Genomic DNA, 20,756 nt, shown 5'->3' on the forward strand with positions numbered 1-20,756 from the left:
AATGGGGTTGTGGACCCGTTGTCAAGAGGCCCTTCGCCTCTGGACTTGGCTGGAGCATCAGGGCATTTCCTGGGTGGTTCAACACTTGGCAGGCTCCTTGAATGGAGACTAACTCAGCCAACGATGCGTGGTCGACCACTAATGGCGTCTCCATCTGGAGGTGGTGCAAGGTCTCTGCCTGCAGTGGGGAGAACGTTGGTTAGACTTGTTAGCCTCCGTAGAGAACGCGCAATTTCAGCTGTTTTGCGTGTTGGAATTTCCAAATCGGCACTCGCTTGGCAACTCTTTTCGGCGCGAGTGGAATTCAGGCCTGCTGTATGCCTTCCCGCCAATACCACTTCTGCCCAGAGTTCTCAAGAAGATCAGGCAAGACTGGGCACGGAGAGTCTGGTATCCCGAGCTCTTGAACATGGCCATAACTCCTCCGGTCAGACTGCCTGTTCGGGAGGATCTTCTGTCACAGCAGCAGGGTAAGGTCCTCCACCTGAACCTGTCAACTCTACAACTTCTTGCGTGGAGATTGAGCGGCAACAGTTGACGTCTTTCAAATTGCCACACGAAGTCTGTGACGTTATCTTGCCAGCCGGGCGTCCCTCAACCAATACTGTGTATGCCTGTTGTTGGAAGAAATTTGTGGCATGGTGCATCAACAATTCTGTTGATCCTCTATCTGCTCCTCTCTCTCAGGTCCTTCTCTTTATTCTTTTTCTTGCCGGGCAGGGTTCCACCTTAAGCAATCTTAAGGGATAGCTCTCTGCTATTGCTGCTTTCTTAAGGTTACCCTTCTTTATTTAAATCTCCCATAGTTGGGAAGTTTCTTAAAGGCCTCACACATCTTTTTCCTCCTATCCCATTCATCATGCCCCCAATGGTATCTCAACCTGGTCTTAACTTACTTTATGTGTACCCCATTTGAACCGCTTCACAACTGTCCTCTAAGGCTCTTAACTATAAAAACTGTCTTTCTAGTCACCATTACTTCTGGCTGCAGGGTTAGTGAACTCCAGGCTCTGTCATCTAAGCCACCTTTTCGTGTCATACACCCTGACAAAATGGTGCTTCGCACAAGGGCTTCTTTTCTACCCAAGGCAGTGACACCCTTCCATGTCGGACAGTCCATCACCTTGCCTACCTTTTATGCACCCCCACATCCCTCTCATGAAGAGGAGAGACTCCACCGTCTAGTCCCAAAAAGAGCGTTGGCGTTCTATCTTGATCGTACCAAAGACTTCCGGGTGGGCGATCAACTCTTTGTGGGATATGCGGGTGCAAAAAAGGACAAGGCGGTGCACAAGAGGACCATTTCTAGATCGGTACTCTTATGCATCAAAATGTGCTATGCTCTGGCTAAAAAGCAACCCCCTGAAGGTTTGCGAGCTCACTCCACCAGAGATGCTGCTGCTACCACAGCACAGGGCGTTCCAGTCCTGTATATTTGTCAGGCAGCAACATGGGCATCTCTGCACACTTTTACCAAGCACTACTGCCTGGACAATCAGATCCGAAGGGACGGCTACTTTGGCCGTTCGGTCCTGCAGGACTTTTTGGTGTGATCTTAGTTCGAAGGCCCACCACCGGGGATGGTATTGCTTGGGTATCTATTCAAAGGTAAGGAATCTGTAACTAGAATATGTCTCTACCAGATATTTTGTTACTGAAGGTAAGTATCTTGTACATTATCTCCACTGATAGTACTAGTAGTGGATTGTTTCATCATTGGGTCTTACCTTCACTAGGAAGAAGATTTTCAGGGTAAAGAGACGTGGTGGGATCTCTAAGGGTAAAGGAAAGTTATCTTCCATCACAAGGGGATACCACTTCAATAAAAATGTGATGAGGGTAAGGTTAAAAAAAAAAAAACGGTTTGTGTTAGGGACAAGTTATAAATCCTTCACATCTCACAGTGGGTCGACATGGATAAGCCATCTTGCGCCAGATAGGTCATAGGCTTTTTTCTGGACCTCTGAATAACATATCCCAATAGTACCAGCTAGGACAGTCCCTACTGGACATTGACAGTAAGTACATTTACTTACATATTCTGGGGAATAAAATGCCAGTCCCTTGAGGGTCTTGGTGTGCCCCATAGGATGAGTGGAAGAGGTGGGTAAATTATCAATGCAGCACTTTTGTTTAGCAAATGGCTCGTACTCTGCTTATGGCTTCCTCCCATCCTGAATGTACCATTGCAGGCCCCCTGAAGAGCAAAGCCATTTTCTCCTACATAAGCAATGAGGAAAGCTTTCTGAAGTCCTAGGTCAAAAAGATTAATGAGGCTGGGCATCTCGCTAAGACAGGTTAATGTTATTGCCACCATGGTGAACTGTGGTTTCTGTTTGTGTTAAAATTTGACTATGTACACCAGTCGCTCGGTGGATGAGGATGTATGGCAAAAACTTCAGTCCAAAAGCCTAAGGTCCAGCTAAGTTACGTTAGAAGAATTGTTCACCCCTGGCCCAGTGAGTTCATCAAGAATAAATGATTCATAGCCAAGTCACTGAGTGCAGGAGCCTCAAGCTTTAGGCCTTCCTTCTAGAACCTCCTTTTACTCCATCTCTTCAGCAGCAGCCTACCCTTCCCCAGCTGCAGTCCACAAAGATGAAAAAGAGGTGCTGTGGAGGTAAGACAGAGCCAGTTGTCCGGGCCTCAAGAGGCTAAAAGGTCTTGAGTGTGAGATCCCTTGATTCTATTATTAGTCATCGGTGGCCTTTCACAGAAGAGGTAACTCTATAAGAGTGAGCACAAAACCTTTATTCCACTGTTGATGCTGGACCCAGCTCATCATGTGTGCATGGCTCATTGTTAGGAAAATCAATTATAAATTGTAAACATTCATTTTTTTCATTTTATGGAGCTGTGGTAGTGTGATCCTTCTTAACGGAGTGTCTGCAACAGTAAGCTGTGCCAAAATTGTATAATGAGCTGCAGTTTATGGAGCCTACCTTTTGATGCAAGTCCGTCTAGTATGAGGGACTCTAACTAGGTTGCAGGAGACCTCCTTAGTGTGTGCATGTGCAATGGGTGTGACTGGATTAGGGTGAGGATGGAGTGTGTCTTGTTTTTTTGATGTACGAAGACAGAATCCCATTTGGATCTCCTGTGTGTGGGTGATACACAGGATGGAGAGAGCCTGCCAGACAGGAATGTAGATAATAGAAAAAATCCTGAGGTTCTTTGAGCTGGGTGTTTCCATGTGAAAGCAAGCAAGGTAGTTAGGAGGAAGGAAGGGAGGGAGGGAGGAAGAAAGGCAGATTCCCTTTTGATGCCTAGGGACGGTTCTACCCCCTTCCTGCTTCCTTCCTCATTCTTTCATAGTGATGTTACTGCAGACAATGTTTGTGTAGTGGCTACTTAGGCAGACGGCTTCCTTTTTGGTCCTTTATCTCAGATCAACTTGTCTCTTACTAAAGGAAAGATTGTGTCATTTCCCTTCCCATCCCCTACTCCAGTTGAACCAGTTTCACAGAGGATGTCTTCAACTGCACAAACGTATAGGCTGACAAATCCATTTTGACAAAGGTACCTGCAGGGGTGTCTGCCAACTTGTACACCCATGCTTGCGGTGTCCCAATAAATTCCACAATTCACTCAAATGACTGCACATGCAAGACACCAAATGCCACCCACATGTGTCCCACACGATGTGCTCCAATAGAAACGCTGTTATGGGGAACTATAATTTTCTGTCTCTTGCATTGATAGGACGCTCTCGATGTGAATCGAATTACCAGTCACTACTGGGTTGTGGTCAGCAGTCACCTTCAGCCAAAAGGGTCGTACACTTTGGGTGTCCTCGAAATAGTCTGGCCTGACGAACAGCAGAGCAAATCCTGGAGCACCTCTGGGGTACTAACCAATAGTCAAGGTATCTGGAAGAAAAGTGAAAGGCAGGCAAAATAAACAAGCAAATGAACAGCCTGTCCAAATGAAGCAGTGTACTTTAATCCCAATACATCTCCCTATAATTAGAGCAAAAGCTGTAAGTATGAACATTTTCAGAAATGGCGCACCCTTGGTTAGCATTAGGAAAAAAAATAGTGTCCTAAAGTTGGCTGCACTTTACAACTTAACATAAGACCTTTTCATGTTCTTGAAGACTAGAAGAGATGATACTAAGAACCAGCTCTGCGAAAGTGGGACTGGTACGTTGAAAGAGATGGGGAATCCCGCCACTTATGAAGCTGTACTCATTCCTCTGCCTATACCACAGATAATGTACTTTATGGCTTTTGGTACAAAGATAAAGCAAAATGCACAGAAGTATCTACTTCCAACATCCACCTTGGCAGCGTTTCTTTGAAGATAATACCAGGACTAAAGCGAAAGTTCCATGTATCTGATGGCTGCCTCCTGTTGTTGTACACAGTAATATCTTGGAAACGTATTGTATCTTACGACTTCTAAAGCTCTGCAAAACAAATTCTAGGGGGTGGAGGAAAGTGATTCTTTTTGGACCTTCCAAAGACAGGCTCCTCTTCTGAATTGTTCAACAGTCTACATTTGTGTGTCTTATGTGAGAATTTGCTGTGTGATTTACAAGCTTAGAAAGTAGTGATGGTGATGCTGGCTAATTCAAAACAACTTGGAGACGGTTTGTTAGAACAAAGTTTGGTTTCCTGATCTCATTAATAATGCTGTTTTTCTCTTACACAGCGGGAACCGCTCTCGGATTAGGAATTCTAAATATTCTGCACACCGTGAACCCCTCCATGGTGATTCTGTCCGGAATACTTTCTGATCATTACATCAACATAGTGAAAGACGTCATATGTCAGCGTGGGCTGCCCTCCGTCCAGGCAGTCTCTGTAGTCTCCTCTAAGCTATCGGAGCCTGCACTGCTTGGAGCTGCAAGCATGGTCCTGGACTATACCACAAGAAGAACATATTAGCTGTCAATGAACTTGTTACACAAGAGGGACTTGCTGTATTGAATAATTTAAAATATTTCTGTGCTCGGGCAATGTTATTTATTAGTCTATATGTTTTGTACTACAGCATGCAGCTACATGCAGAGGTGTATACTAGCCTGGTTTTCTCAGTCTCTTTTTTTTATTCATTTTAAGAGTAAATGTAATGAGACCAAGTGAGGTTTTCCAGAATTTGTTAAGCTCTGGATCGAAACTTGTCAAAAATATGCAGTTTTTTATTTTGTGTCTCTTATCAAATCCATGAACCTTGGGCTAAACTTGGAACATGGTTTAACAGCTAATGTCTGGAATATGGGTCCAAATGCATTCCTCCAAAGTTGGGCACAGGTGCCTAAAAGTCTTTACTCCGAATTCTAATAATTATCTGATCTCCGGTAGGAAAATTCTGTTTAACCAATTGCTTCTGCTAGTTAGGTTTTTATAATTACGAGAAACTGTTCCACCTGCAGCAGAATACTTTCCAAATCGAGGGATAATCAGTGTGTGAGTTGGATAATATGCACGTGGCAAAGCAGCCCAGGGGCAGCAAACTTATCAGACAGCATTTTTCTATCCAAAACATCCAGTCGAAGTTTTGCCTGCTTGCGACCAGTACTTAATTTTCATGCTTGCGCTTTCCTCCGAAGCAAGAAAGAGGAAGGTTAAAAAAAAAAAAAAAAAGGGGAGAAAAGAACAATAGGAAACAAGGAAAGAAAGAAGTAACTGAAAAAAAATCTACAGGAGTAAGTTAGAGTCAAGAACTGTAGGCTGGTGGAAGAAAGAGGCAAAAGGTGGAATGAAAACTAGCATTAGGCAGAGTTGTGGGCATGCTCTCCGAGACAGTTTGCCCCCTCTTAAAAAGATTTAAATTGTTTCTATTATTCTTTCAGATTTCAGCCCTAGTAAAAACATGTCTGATATGAAAACTGGGAAACTTGCTATCCAAGGGTGCATTTTTCACATAGTTTGTTGCTTCCAACGATCATAGAGCTGAAGGCAAATTTAAATACATCGGCCCATAGTGCCTGCTAGCGCAAGTCCAGAGCAGCAGCCGGGCGCCATATTAATAGAATGGCTCACGGTGGCACAAAGGACAGGCTAGCATCTACGGAAAAGATGGTAGTGGGTGACGGGAGGGGAAAAGGCGTTAGAGAGCCAGGAATTACGCTAGGCAATATTCATATATGCCACTAACCAGCCTATCGTCATTTCCTCCCCACTACCACTGAACATGACTCCTGTCTAAGTAAAGACAGGAGTCATGCCCACCACCCTAATGGCCAGAACAGGTGACCAGTGTCCCCTGGGCATGGCCATCATGCCCAGGGCCAGGCAGGGGCCCCCATGTATGGGTCCCCCAACGGCAGTGGAAAAAATATATATACATTTACTTCTAGTTATCCAGGATGGGGTCCCCCATCCTATGGCATCCCTCTTGGGTTGGTGGGGTGTTCCTGGGGCTTGGGGTGGGCACCTGTGGGCCCATTCCATGGTATTTAGTCATGGAAATGGCTCCACAGGTCCCCTAACGCCTGGTCAGACCCAGGCGTCAAATAATGGTGCTAAGCAGCCTTAGAACCATTATTTGGGTCTGCATACTCTGTGCGTCTCATTTTGGTGCTGTTAGGGGTTAGAATGATATTGTGGAAGGGAATGCCTACCTTGCATCTAATTAGGGCAAGGTAGTTTACCACATCCACAATATGGCGCTAAGCCCTATATTTTGACACTAGACGGGTCTAGCGTCAAAATATAAATATGGAGTTAACTTTGCACCATTTTAGCGTCAAAATAAATGATGCTAAAACGTCTCAAAGCAAGTATAAATATGTCCCATAGTGTGTTAAGCATACTGGGTGCCCTTGCGTTCTAAGCACAGCAACTGAGCTGTTCTATTGTGGAAGACACATAAGCTAAGCACCACAATAAGGTTTTTTTGGTAGCCTTTTAACATGCACAGGTTAGAAAATCGTGTTTGGAACGAAATGGTTTTAGGTTGTTTTACTCCGCTGGAACAGTTTCACTGGGCCTATTTAATTTCATTGGTTTATTTCCTCTTCCAGCAGTGTTTGCCCATAATGGCCCTGTAACTCGGATTGGTGGTGGCCAGAAGCTTTCTGCCAGATCCTTGGTCCTCCTAAGGCAAGACACCTGGCTCTTAAAATTCCTACTACAACCTCTTAGCCGAATTGCTTGGAGCTCTGCCCAAACCCCTACAAGAATTATATCCTTTAGAGACAGGGTTTCCAATGTGCCTTAGTATACATGTGGACATTATGTGGTGATCTGTATTTTGACAAAATGTGAATCTGAACTCAGCCATGTCTGATTTATGGAGCCAATCACGTTTCACGTCCTACAGTTATTTTACAACCCTTCATAATTTCCAGCAATAGGAGAAAATCATTTTTAAATGCGTTGTCATTTTATTTATAAATACTTAAGTTATTTTTAAGAACATTTTGGAAAGTTTTAAAGGTGAGTGGATGCAATACAGTATGTGAAAGTATCACCCTTTCCCTACCACTCTGTCCAAAGATGAAATACATTATAGTTAATGCCTTGGTGAAACTAAATGTGCAGTGTTAAGAGTTTGATAGTCCTTTGACAACAGTTGTGTCTGTCTGTCCTTCCAGACATGATTACTGGTTGCAAAATGACCAAAGAGTTCTGGACTGAATACTACTGAAATGGGCCTTCTTTGAGTGGATTATGAAGGTTTATTGTTTATCCCTAGCTTGGCAGCAGTTAAGAACCATAAGTAGTTACATTGTGTCACTTTGCTTCTCAGTTGGCCTGCAGCTCTCTGCACTGTTTATTTTTCATCGGCTGTATGCTGAGTGCAGGCTGGTTCTCATCTTGACAGTAATTGATCCAAGCCCAGTTTACCACGTGAACAAAATGCCAAAACATACTCACAAAATGAATTGGCCTATGCCCTGCATAGGGAACCTTGGAATTGTGCATAGACTGAACTGCTGTAAATATGCCATACTAAACGAAGACCGTCTTCTATACAAATGCAATACTATACCAATGAATCTGCTGTAAAAAAGCATCAACATCAGAATAATTGTTTTGTATTCATGCTGGGTGACTGCTGAAGTAACTTTCATGAGAGGTCATCGGATTTGGCTGCCCACAAGGTATCCGTCAACTTAAAAAATGCTATTATCTTGTCTAACCACAAAGTTTTGATAAGAACTCACCTTTGGAGTGGTATTGCTCCACAGACATAAATATAAGGCTGATTTTCAACTCTGAACATGCTCAGGTTTCCACATTGACCCAGCCAGAGGGCCTTCGCCAGAAACTCAGAAGTGATGCGTGCCCAACGTCGCGGAAGAATCTTTCACCACTTCTTTTGTTGTGTTACTTGCAAGACAGCTGGATCCTTGCTTATCCTTTCTTTTGAAGCATTGTTGGACCACTGTTAAGGTTTTTTCAGGATTCAAAGTTTCCTCCTCGGATTGCTTGGGTCTTATTTCTTGTGTCTCAAGCAATGGACCTACCTGCTACAACCTGACAGTCTTGTTTCTGTTGTGATCAGAACACAAAATGGTGATAGGATATATTCTGGTTTTTTTTTTTTTTTTTTTTTTTTTTAATACAATCACAAAGGACAGGGCATAGCTATTGCTGGGCAAACAAATCAGCCGTTGTGAACTGACACATCTTCATACATACTTATTCTTGCATACACAAAGTCAAAGTTGCCTTATTTCAATATTGTAGGTTCCAAAACTTTGTTATTTGTCGTATGCTATGTGATTTATGTTTAATGTGTGTGGTTGTTGGTGAAAATTGTATTTTATCTATTAAAATAAACATCTCAATCATGTCAAGTATGGTATTAATTTGTGTACAGAGTTGTTTTTATAAAATACAAGATTCGTGTGTATTAACAGTTCTGGAACAACCCAATCTCGACTCAAACCCTATCTACAGCCAGCAAGACTACATTACGTATTGTGGGTGTATGGTACAGCCTCTGTTCATTGCATCCCTGGTTCAGATCCATTTAATAGTACAAAATACCACTGTGGTTAGTAGAAGGCTGTTGTAACCTTTCAAACAATGGAGCATTTTCCCTCCTTACCCTTAACTTCAGCATTTGACACTTTCGACTAGGGATCTAAATACAGAAGGGCCAGATCAATTTCAGATTTTTATGATAGCCACTGACTGATCTTGTTAAATTGATTTATGTAGAAATTAATTTGCATACAATATCAGGAAAATCTGATATGGATCATGGCCTGTGGACACTCTTTTTCCCTACGAGGTAGACATCTCTGAGTAGTAAGTCATTGACACAGTTCCTCCACAAGAGACTAATGTAGTGGGGGAGAGCTAGAAGCCCATAATGGGTGCTTTTACTCGATAATTCATATGCATTTCCTCCACAGCCTAACAAGCAATTCCACAATTCGCTTCCATGAATGTAAAGATGGCGTTCATGGTCTGAAAACTGCTGCTAAATCCTTAATTGATGAAGACTCCAATGTACCCTTGTCCAGAGTCGCCCATCCTTTACCTGTGTATTAATGTGTTCTTTGTATGGCTCTTAATGTAGCTTTTGCCCTATCATTGAACAATTTTAATGGTACTCTATTTTACAAACTCGGAAAGATGTAAGACTTAGTTGGCTTTGCATGGATTTGCTCATGATGTGCTGACAAGCATGGGAGCGACAAGCACAAAAGCCACTGAGCAACCCTACCTTGCTCTAGATGATGTGTCCTTTCTAGTGTGGGGGGGCTTTTAGACTATGGCTCACGGTCCTATTTCACTTGCCAGGTTTCATCCCGCTGTACACCTGCCTGACTTCGCCTCAACCCAGACAGACTTTCCTTCAGAATATGTACCACTAGTCCCAGTGCTAAGAAACTGACTTATTCGGGTTGTGCTTTGGGTTTTAGACCTGCAACATCCTAACCAAATTTTCGGCAAGTACAGTTATTTTTCAGGTGAATAGATTCACTATTGGAACTTTCACTACCTGTGAGTGTGGGAACTTTGTTAAACAAGCATTGCCAAAGCCAATAGGTCTCACTTGTAGAAGAGCAATTGGCTGTGTCAATGTCTTTTAGCCATGTTGTACACCAGTGTGGCTGCTGTTTAGCATGGGGCTAAAAGTTAGCACATGAAGGGTCATAAAGTGGAGTGGCATAATCTTTCATTTGTAGTGTTGCATAGTATAGTGGCATAGAGTGCAGCAGCATAGAATACAGTGGCGTGCAATGCGGCATCATAAAATGTAGATTAGAGTGTTGCATAGTAGAGTGCAGTGCCGTAAAGTATTGCAGAGTAGAATGTAGTGCTGTGGAGTGATGTAAAGTTGCATCAGTAGAGTTTCTTGGCATAGAATGAAGTAGTGTAGAGTGCAGTCTAGTAAAGCGTCAGAGTGCAGTGTAGAGTGGAGTACAGTGGAGTGGCAAAGTGTTGCAGAGTAGAGTGCCTTAGAGTGTAGCGGCATAGAATTCAATGGTGTATAGTGCAGCTTTGTAGAATGTAGTGTGGTACATTACAGTGGTCCATAGTAGAGTGCAATGGTGTAAAGTGTAGTGGTGCAGAGTAAAGTGGCATAGAATACAGAGGCATAGAGTGCAGTGGTGTAGTGTTGCAGAGTATAATGCCATAAAGTGCAGCAATATAGAATTAAGTGGCTTAGAATGCAGCTTTGTAGAATGTAGTTGCATATATTAGTGGTCCATAGTAGAGTGCAGTGGTGCGGAGTAGAATTGCATAGAGTACAGTGGTGCAGAGTACATTGTTAGAGTCTAGTGGTGTAGAGTGGTGCAGAGAAGAGTGCAGTGGCACCGAATGGAGAAGAGTGGAGTGTCGTAGAATGCAGTGGTGTAATTTGGCGTAGAAAGTGGCGTAGACCAGTGGTGCAGTGTGGGGTGGTGTAGAGTAGATTGTTTCAATGCAGAGTTGAGTGGTGCCGGGTAGGGTGCAGTGGCATAGAGTAATGGTGTAAAGCGATGTAGAGTGCAGTAGGGCAGAGTGGATTAGAGTGCTGTACAGTAGATTGGCATAGAGTGCAGGGGCATGGAGTGGTGCAGAGTAGAGTGCATTGGCATAGAGTGCAGTGTTGCAGAGTGGCTTAAAGTGAGTTGCATACTGTGGATTGGCATAGAGTGCAGGGGCGTAAAATTGAGTGGCACAGAAAATAGTACATTGGCATTGCAGTGTTCCAGAGTGGCCCAGACTAGAATTGTGTGGAATAAAGTGGCAGATTGCATTGGGGTGGAGTACAGTGGTGCACAATAGAGCAGACTGGTGTGAGTAGAGTGGAGTGGCACAAAGTGGTGTGCTGTAAAGTGGAGTGGTGTGGTGCTGAGCGGCGTGGAATATGCATGGTGTGTTAGATCTCTGCTATTATAGACAGCACATTTTCAATTAAAATGATTATTACATTTACACAGACGTACAGTTATGCTAATAACATTATAATAGTGCACAAACAATGTGTGGAAATGGCCTCACCTAGTGTATTGATTGTTTTGATCATATTAATGTATTTGTTTCCAACACAGTTAAGAATTAACAAAAATGTCCTTCATTTGTGCTTTGTTTGTTCTGTTATATTCTGAAATACTTGCACAGTTCATTTAAATGTTGTGTGCTAGTAAGAAACATTTCTTCTACCCCAAGGATCCAGCAACATTGTCACATTAATCCTCTCACTTCTAAGTTGGAGAAGAAAAGTAAACAACAAGCTCCCTCAAAAGACGGGGCCTGACATTTGACCTCTCTCTTTGAATGCACAACAAATGTAACAAGAACACCATTTATAGGACTGTTTACAGAATTAGCGCTTGTGGAATAAACATGGAGAGGTAGTGTGAAAAGGCTTTGTTCCTGGGGTGGAATAAACTGAACCTGAACAGCCTAAAACAAATACAGACAGCCAATAGAAACATAAAATTTGATTTATATAAAACATCAAAGGCACTAGTAAGCAACAGTTGGAATGCATTCCCCGGGAAGCTTTCTAAATGCCCCCACGATGTCCTTAGAAAACCAGACAGCGTCTGGTAGGCTTCCATCTAACAAACAAGTCAAACAATTCCTCTTTGTGCAGAAGCTTGATCCTGAAGAGTTGTTCTTCTACCCTACTAGAAGCTGCTATACTGGGATTTCTGGCAGTGCCTACATGGCCCAACACTGAATTTTAAAATCAGAATTGCTGCAGTGCAGTGCAGTACAGCTTGTCACCCAAGCACTGCTTTCAGGTGGTCATACACACTAATGCTCCTTGTTCACAGTACCCTATTAAGCCCAAAACATCTCACCCTTAGAGGTAATGATGAGGGCTCTAAGCTGCCCTCCATCATCCCTGATTCTTTTTACTGTATACATTTATTGGCTTAGGTTATAAGAAACAAAGGTCTCTCCTTATACCCTAAGCATTTATCTTTAGCTAAAAGGACCTGATAAACCACAAGTAAAAGAAGAGGAACAGCAGCAGTTCGAACCCTGAAAATTCTGACCACAATCCACCATCACTACTCAAGCAGGTTGGGATGTGGAGGGTTGGTGGCTTCTTCTACCCTTAGGGATACTTAGAAATATTCCAGGGGCTGGGTTGTGGCCCAATCCATTTTCCACAGACAAAAGACAACTGATACTTGGAGGAGCTGACCTCTAGAAAAGCATATATCTAATCTCTTCTCGGAGATGACAGCCTTTACATTTTAAAATGCTATAGTGATGCAATCCTCACAAGACAACATCTAGAACAGATGCTGTTTTTAAAATACTATATGCTCAGATTGCCAGAAAGGATTTATGTTATACTGATTTCACATAACCTAGAGATGTTTTTGCTTGGGTGTGGCAGAGGAGAATCTTCTGAGATAAACCATTTGGATTTCTAGGTCCATAAGTTCAACATTTAGGAATTTATCTACACAATAAACTCAAACTGGACAACATCTCTGGGTAACAATTGAATGTCTCTCTTCATCAGTTGAGATCTCATAGATAGCAGCACATCCTGGCCCTTACCCTTCAACCATTACTCATCCTCCCTTAGAGATTTCCTCCTACATTTCATGTTTATTTCTGTATGTCTTGTAGGAAGCTAGTACTTTATATTATATATACCCTGGACAAACAGTCCAGGGTTTCACTTACTAGAAGACAGGGGCTTGCTATAGCAATCCCAAGGTGCTCTTTTTAGGGGGTAGTGTGGTCGAGCAGTCTTAGGCTTATCAGAGAGGAGTGTTGGGCATCTGCAAATACACTCTCAGCCAATAAATGTGAGACACGACTCAAGAAGGAGATCCACACCAACTTACAAAAATAACAAGTATCTTTGTATATGTTTAGGCATCAGAATCAATACAATAAGGTAAGTACGTTTTGCAAGAAAACTCTTTACAGTTATCAAAAGTCGACAGTGCAATTTGTGGAAGTTCCAATGTTATCCTATGGAGGAAAAACAAAGATGGAAAAACAGGTACAGTACAGCGATTTACGGGACCAATCTCCTGGCCTTAAGGAAATTATTGGACAAGGGTCAGGACCACACCAACAGAAGTGTAGTATGGTGTTGGGTGCCCAGTGTTAGTCAATGGGGATTGGTCCGGTTGAAAAAGAGTTTGCAGTTCTGGACAGGGAGTACAGTCAAGGAGAACCAACAGGTGTGTCTAAGTTTTAAATGATGGGGACAGAGGGACACGTTCAGTCCTCTTCTCCACTGGCCAGGGGCAAAGGATGCAGAGGTGTCCTGAGGAGTCGGGTTTTCTCCACCTGGAACACTCGCGGTTAAGGGGGCCTGCAGGTAGTGGTTGCAGGTGGTGTCAGTGAGTTCATAGTGGGTAAGTCCAGGGTGGGCTTTGTCCCTGGGGGACTGCAGTGGCACAGTTGGCCCACTTCAGCTCGGGCTAGGCAGCATGGGTGCAGCGGTGCTTTCAGGTGTCAGGTTTTTGCAGTCCGAAGTCCTCTCCGGTCTCTTCGGGTGTGTGTCTGCAAGATGCAGGAAAGCAGCTCCACTGCTCCACATGAGTTCCTGGGTCTTTGTTGAAGGCAGGCAGGCAGCGGCAGGCAGGCAGGCCTCGAAGGCTTTTGGAGGCACAGCAGCTTGCAGGATGAGTCGACTTTGGTGCAAATTGGCTGGAACAGCAGACCGGCCAGCAGTAATGGGGCCAAGTCAGGAGCTTCTTCCTTGGGCTTTGCTTTTGCGGCTCGAGTGTCCTTCTTTGAAGGTCATCAGGAATCTGATTTCCTGGTCACTCAATTTAGGGGAGTGTATGGTAGTAGTCAATGGGCCATTTGTCCTGGAGTGCCCTGGGGTCTACGGGCTCAAGTACCCACACCTTTTGCCCTGGTTGGAAGTCCATCATGGCAGCCTTTTGGTCATACCAGAGCTTCTGGAGCTCTTGGCTGGCCTCCAGGTTTTTAGATGTTTTTTCCATGTACACACCCAGACTTGAACATAGGCCAAGCACATAGTCCACAATGATTTGCTTGGGCTCTTTGAGAGGTCTCTCCCAGCCTTCCCCTCACTAGACCCAATAGTCCCCTTATAGGATGACCAAACAAATTCAAAGGGGTAAAAGCCTACTCCCTTCTGTGTCACATCTCTGCAAGTGAAAAGCAAGCATGGGAACAGGATATCCCATCTCCTTTTCAGTTTATCAGAGAGTCCAGCAATCATGCCTTTCATGGTTTTGTTGAATCTCTCAACTAAACCATTTCTTGTGGGTGATACGTGGGTAGTAAACTTATAAGTCACTCCACAGTCATTCCACTTTGCCTTGAGGTATGCAGACATGACGTTACTACCTGTGTATGATTCCCACATCCTTAGGGAAGCCCACTCTAGTAAAGATACTGAGTATGGCTCTAGCAACTGCAGGAGCAGTTGTAGTCCTAAGGGGTATAGCTTCAGGGTACCTGGTGGCATGATCCACTACCACTAATATAAATCTGTTCCCTGATGTTGTCAATGTAAAACCCTACCATTTCAAAGGGAGCCCCAACTGCTGGAAGTTAAATCAAAGGGGCATTTGGTTGGCCACCTGTCTTGCTACTGGCTTGACAAGGGAGTTACAAAACTCCTTAACCTTCTGGGATATAACTGGTCAGTAGAAGTGAGGTACCAACCTACTCCATGTTTTGGACTTGGCAAGATGTCCAGCTAAGGGGATGTCCTGAGCCAAAGTGAGCAGGAACTCTATACATCTGAGGTACTGCCACTCTCCTAGTGGTACCAGGTTGGGGGTCTCTGGCCTCAGTATACAGGAGTCCCTCCTCCCAATAGGTTCTGTGGGAGGCACTCTCATCTCCCTTTTCCTGGTCAGCAGCTTGCTGTCGCAGGCTCTCAAGAGTTGACAGGTCCTCTGTCCCTGGCACAGCTCTTTCTTAAAAGGTCCCCCTAGGCCCAGGAGCTCTGCCATGTAAGGCTCAAGTTCCTGGGCTTAGTTCTCTCAAGGGCTGGCAAGTCTTCTCCCTGGGGGGAGGGTACCAAAGCTTGAGGCTGGTCAGAGGCTGGCTTTCCAGACTTCCTGCTATTTCTCTTGGAGGGCTGGGCCATTATTCCAGGCTCCAGTACCTCTTTTTCACCCTGGGCTTTGCATTGTGCTTTGGTTTTCACACACATCCATTCAGGTATAACCAGCATAGCTGCATGGATTTTTATTTCGACCTCACCCCATGCTGCAGACTCCAGATGATTCCCTAGCAAACAGTCTACATGAATTGCAGAGGATGCCACCATCTTCGTCTGGCCAGTAACCTTTCCTCCCACTTTAAGGACACCAGGGGTACCATTTTATAGGTACTTACAGAGGGCCAAAGGTATTGCCAATTGGGGAACAATTACAGTTTTAAAGAAAGAGATCTGGCACTGGGGAACTGGTTAGTAGAAGCCCAGTGCACTTTTAGTCACAATTGTACCAAATACCAAGCAACGTATGGGGTGCCCTTGTCAAAAAAGGGGCACTTTTGTCCACTTGTCCCCTTTACTCAAGTAAGAAAATGCATGTGGTTTATGTTCCAAGTCAAACTGCAGATTGGTGCTTTCCAATTTATTTGATTAAACAATACACCAATATATAACAACTTTTCCAGACTGTGTAATATAGCTCATTTCTAAACAATAGGAGCGCAATCAGTGTAAACGTAGCAGACCTCTTGGACATGGTTATCAACTATTCCAGAGTCATAAGTGTGCCCAGATTCCAATAGCATTACAAGACCATTCACGTGGTATTAAAGCACTATATAAACGCATGTTTGCAAGCAGAGTCGGATTGGGATTAAAATGAGGCCCAGGGATCAAAGGAAAAAGTAGCCCATACTTGTGGCTAATTACTTTTTGTAAAATGTCCCTTAGTATGAGGGGAGTTATTTTCCCTGCTCTTTTCTTTTCCCCTCTTTATCATTCTTCTCCACGTCTCATTTTTTCTTTTTGTCTCCACACTTCACCCCTTGCTCATTCCATTTTGTTACAACCCTGCCATGTCTATTCTCCATTCCCTTTGTCATTTTGTCCCAGGATGAATGCTTTTCACAGTAATGTTGTCAAAAACACTTGTTTTGAGGTGTCAAATTTTTTACTTTTGCTTAATTTGGTTGTTAGCCCTATTTTTTATTTGCTTTCAATGGAAAACAGGAGCGCACACCTACCGAGTTTTGATGATGCCAAGTTGGTAGCAGACACCCGAGCCTCATCTGTCTGCTGCTGTAGACAAAAGTAGAGCCTCTTAAATGGCCGCCACTTGCAATCTGACTCCTCCACAACCCCCTTTCACTCCACCCTCATATAACATTAGCATTGGTACTAGCTGTGGTGCTCAAAAACAGCATCACCACTCCTCGAGGCCTCGCTGTCTTGCTCAGTGACTCGATGAGGGAAGACCCACCACGCACTAGGCCTGCTCAGTTTGGCATATTGTCCTACTACACATGACAATAAGACACCCAGGGTCTGTACTTGGTCATTCTGCACTAAGCCTTCAGCAGCCTTTCAGCTTGCGTGCCAATGGCCAAGGTGGCCCAAGCAAAAATTCTGGATTTATTTGAAGCTGGGAAAAAAAAAAAACAGCCTACCAGCTGGCCTTTGCCACAGGTCCCTTGGCCAATGACCGATTACCCGCCCTGTCATTTCCAACCCTGGTGACAAGACAACACAGTCCGATCACCAACATTTTATGCTGTCATTACCCTGGGTCATTCGTTTACTCTTTGCAATTTATTACTCAAAATTAATGGCAGTGAAAGAAAATGAAAAGTAAAATTTACATAAACAATTCAAACATTAAAAAAAATATATATATAACAGTATCATTGCCTGACCATAATTCAAAATAGTTTATTAGCTTCTGGGAATACTGTGATCAGAGCTTAAAATAGGCAAGTAGTCCTGTAACAGCGATGCAGGTGCAACGACCTCTTCGGTACCCTTGCAGCAGCCCCGCTACTCGTTAGAGTAAGGTAGCTAGGGGCCGGATATAGAAACCGGTTTTCCACTTTATGAACACTTCGAGGGTGCGTATCGGTTTGCGATGATGAGAGAAAAAAAAAACTCGGAGGAAAGCATTATCCCAGTCCATTGTAATATCCTAACCTGCCCTGTTCAAAGGAAATGGTTTTGCTTCTAAGTATGGTAAGCAGTTCATTTCATGCAAGCACTGACACCTGGGGTAATATGTAAAAATGGGTAAATAAATAACCACAAGACTGTCTCCGGACACGCATGCGACTGATAAGTACAGGTAACCTGACGATCCAGTGAACAGCATTAAACCAAGATGCGTGTGTAAAGTTCAGTACAATAATCCATTGCTCCGCTTCACCTAATGATTAACCTGAGGGAAGAAGTCCTCAGGTGGTAAAGCATTTCTCGTAAGTAACGTGCTAACAATACACCTGAAGGAGAAGTGTGAACTCTGCATTTAGTCAGGAGTGCTACATATGAAACTCTCGGACTACTGTGACATCCTTAGAATCAGTAGTTATTGTTCATTGAACCCCAGGAACCAGATACCACAGCAACCTCCCTGCATCCCGAGACACGTCAGCCCAGATGTGTTAATATTGGACCATGGCTTCACAGCTTTCGAGCTACTGCGCTGCCTTGCGTCAAAAAGAGAGAGAAAAATATCTATTGGATATAGCACTATTTTTTCTCTCAGCCCAGTGCTCGAGCACTTTTGGCTGCAAGGCACCAACATACACACCCTCCTGCCGTAGTGCAAGGGTGTGTGAATTCTCTAAAGCATAGGTTTTGTACTGGAGGCGTCTACTTCCAGTGCAGACACTATCCTATAAGACTTAATTCTTTGTATAAGTGCTGTGCAATGAATCCCACAGGTAAAGTTGAAAAAATAAAGGCCCAGATTTAGGAGAGCCTAGCGCCATTCCAACTCCACATTAGCAGCATTCCGCCACTTTGTAACCCCTTGTGCCAAATTAGGCCTGCGCCAGGCATAATGTATGCAATGGGGGCGTTCCCCCATTAAGGGGGCCAAAAAACATGGCGCAAAGAAATCTGAAAGATTTCTTTGCATCATTTTTTGTCTGGGATTTTTAACGTCTGCTCAGAGCAGGAGTTAAAATGAGGCTCCAATTGGTTTCAATAGGACTCTGGGTGCTTTGTAGGATTAGTGACAATTTTTGACACTAGTCCAGCAAAACGCCCAAATAGTGTAAAAAAAAATGATGACATAAGATCCGTAACTACCAGCATGCTATGCTGTATTTTAAATATGGCACACACATGGTGGTAGGGAGGGCGCTAAGGGGCGCAAGAACAGTGGTGCTGGACTAGGTGCAGCGCCACTTTTCATAAACCTGCCCCCAAATATTTCTGTTTGTTGTCTGCCTCAAGGAGGAGTAAGGTTTTGATGCAAATCCCTAATAATTTCAGTACTCAAACACCATTAGTGTACTGCCTCTGTATCACCCATGGAACACCGCCTTAATGCACAAGAGTACAACTTTGTGATCCTTTGGAGGACTTTACAAGCCCCACCCCAACACTTTGTGTCATGGTGCAGAGCATTAGTGAATCCAGGCCTCCCTGTCAGTCCTTGACTCTCACATTAGTGAAGATAAGCAGTTGAAGGTTGCTTCCAATGAGTGCTGCTTCCTACTAAGTACTGTTTTCTCAGAGAGAAGAAAGAAGATGCTTACCTGTACTCTGTAGTTCTCCAGCATTGATATCGTTAATAGATTCACATGCTTGAATCTTCCCTGTCACCAAGAAGCGTTTTCCATAGTAGTTATAACAAGCAGTACATAGAAAAGCTTTGCACAGCATTGCTTACAAAGCAACATTGTCAACCAATTCACATCCTTGTAACAAGAACCAAACTTTAGCCAATTAGGAAGTATCTCCCAAGGCACACCTCTCCCACCTCAGAATGAGTGAAAAGGTAATATTTTGAGAGGTATAAAAGAGGTGAGCTTCTGTTAGGGAGGGTCACATGAATCTTTGAAAGCTATCAATACTGGAGAATAACAGTGTACAGGCAAGTGAATTTTATTTTTTTCCTCCAGTATTGAATATTTCATAGATCCATAAGCTTGAATAGCAAACCTCTCACTACTAACCTCAATTAAAGAGACAGCCAAGGACTGCTTGACCCACTTCTGTATCGTTGCTCAATGTGGTATCCAGGCAATATACGTGTGAACGTATATCTGTCGCTCTATTTAGCAGCTGTCCGGTAAAGATACTCCTGCAAAAACAACAGTAGAGATAGACTTCTTTTGTGGAATGTGTTTTGACTTTACCAGCCAAAGGATATCCAGCCTTTTGGTGGCAGAACATGATAGCTGCAAAAAAACACTCTAGCTACACTGTTTCTTGAGAGGGCATATCTATTCCTTGGTCTTTCGTAGGCTATGAGAATCTGATTCGACTTTCTGAATATTTTAGTTCTATCGAAACAGGAGATGAAACGAGCACTTCTTGTCCAGTGTATGAAGTGCTTTTTCAGTTGTATTGGAAGGATTACAGAAAAATGTTTTGAATACAATAGGTTAATTAAGATGAAAGTCTAATAGCACTTTTGGAATACATCAAAGATTTGTTTCCAATCGTCTTTGAATTGCAATTAAGGCTGCTCTATCATGAAGGTGTAAATTTCACTAATCCTCCTAGCTGAAGTCAAAGCCAGTAACCAAAACATTTTCCAGGCTAGAGATTAAGGGGCATATTTATACTTTGTTTGCGCCGAATGTGCGTCCAAAAGTTTGACACACAATCGGCGCAAACCATGCACCATATTTAAACTTTGACGCCCGAGCCCACGAACGGCAAAATCCCGCGGTGTGCATAATTTTCTGGATGCAGGAAACCGCCTTGCATTAATGACATGCAAGGTAGGCGTTCCCATCCAAAAAAATGACTTAAACACCCATGCGCCTTATTAATGCTACCGCGCAAAAATTACGCATGGCTGGGAGGCGGAGTCAGAAAATGACACACAACCCGATTTGCATAAAAAAAATAATGCCTGGGTCAGGGCAGGCGTTAAAATGGGGCAAACACACCTGTATTTAATGAAAACACACAGAAGCAACATCAGAGTTCCAAAAGGAAGACATGGAGGTGGTTTTCATCCAGCATGCACGCATACGCAGAGCACAGGACCCACAACAGCAGCAGGGACCCCAAAGGCAACGCAGAAGGCAGGGGAGGATATTCCACACCAGAACAACCCTTATGGGACTCCGCCAACAAGACATCATTCAGCGGTACAGGCTTAACTGACAAGCCATTCAGCAGCCGCTGCGCAACATTGAGCCACAGTTGGCACCCAGCTTGCAGACACCCCGCACCATTCCACCAGAAACCAAGCTGCTAGCTGTGCTACATATGTTGGC

The 20,756-nt window shown here is 43.7% G+C and overlaps 1 protein-coding gene across 3 annotated transcripts in view; it reads left to right on the top strand.

The window, feature by feature from the left end:
• Positions 1-5,611, top strand: part of GNE (glucosamine (UDP-N-acetyl)-2-epimerase/N-acetylmannosamine kinase) — a 278,480-nt gene extending 272,869 nt beyond the window's left edge. For all 3 annotated transcript variants that reach the window (XM_069237640.1, XM_069237648.1, XM_069237655.1), the window contains exon 12: positions 4,654-5,611. In XM_069237640.1, coding sequence (XP_069093741.1) covers positions 4,654-4,889 — 236 coding nt within the window. In that variant the 3' untranslated portion in view covers positions 4,890-5,611. The remainder of the gene's footprint in view (positions 1-4,653) is intronic.
• Positions 5,612-20,756: the final 15,145 nt, after the last annotated feature.

Source organism: Pleurodeles waltl, chromosome 1_2 (assembly GCF_031143425.1).
Source record: "Pleurodeles waltl isolate 20211129_DDA chromosome 1_2, aPleWal1.hap1.20221129, whole genome shotgun sequence".
Taxonomy (NCBI): Eukaryota; Metazoa; Chordata; class Amphibia; order Caudata; family Salamandridae; genus Pleurodeles; species Pleurodeles waltl.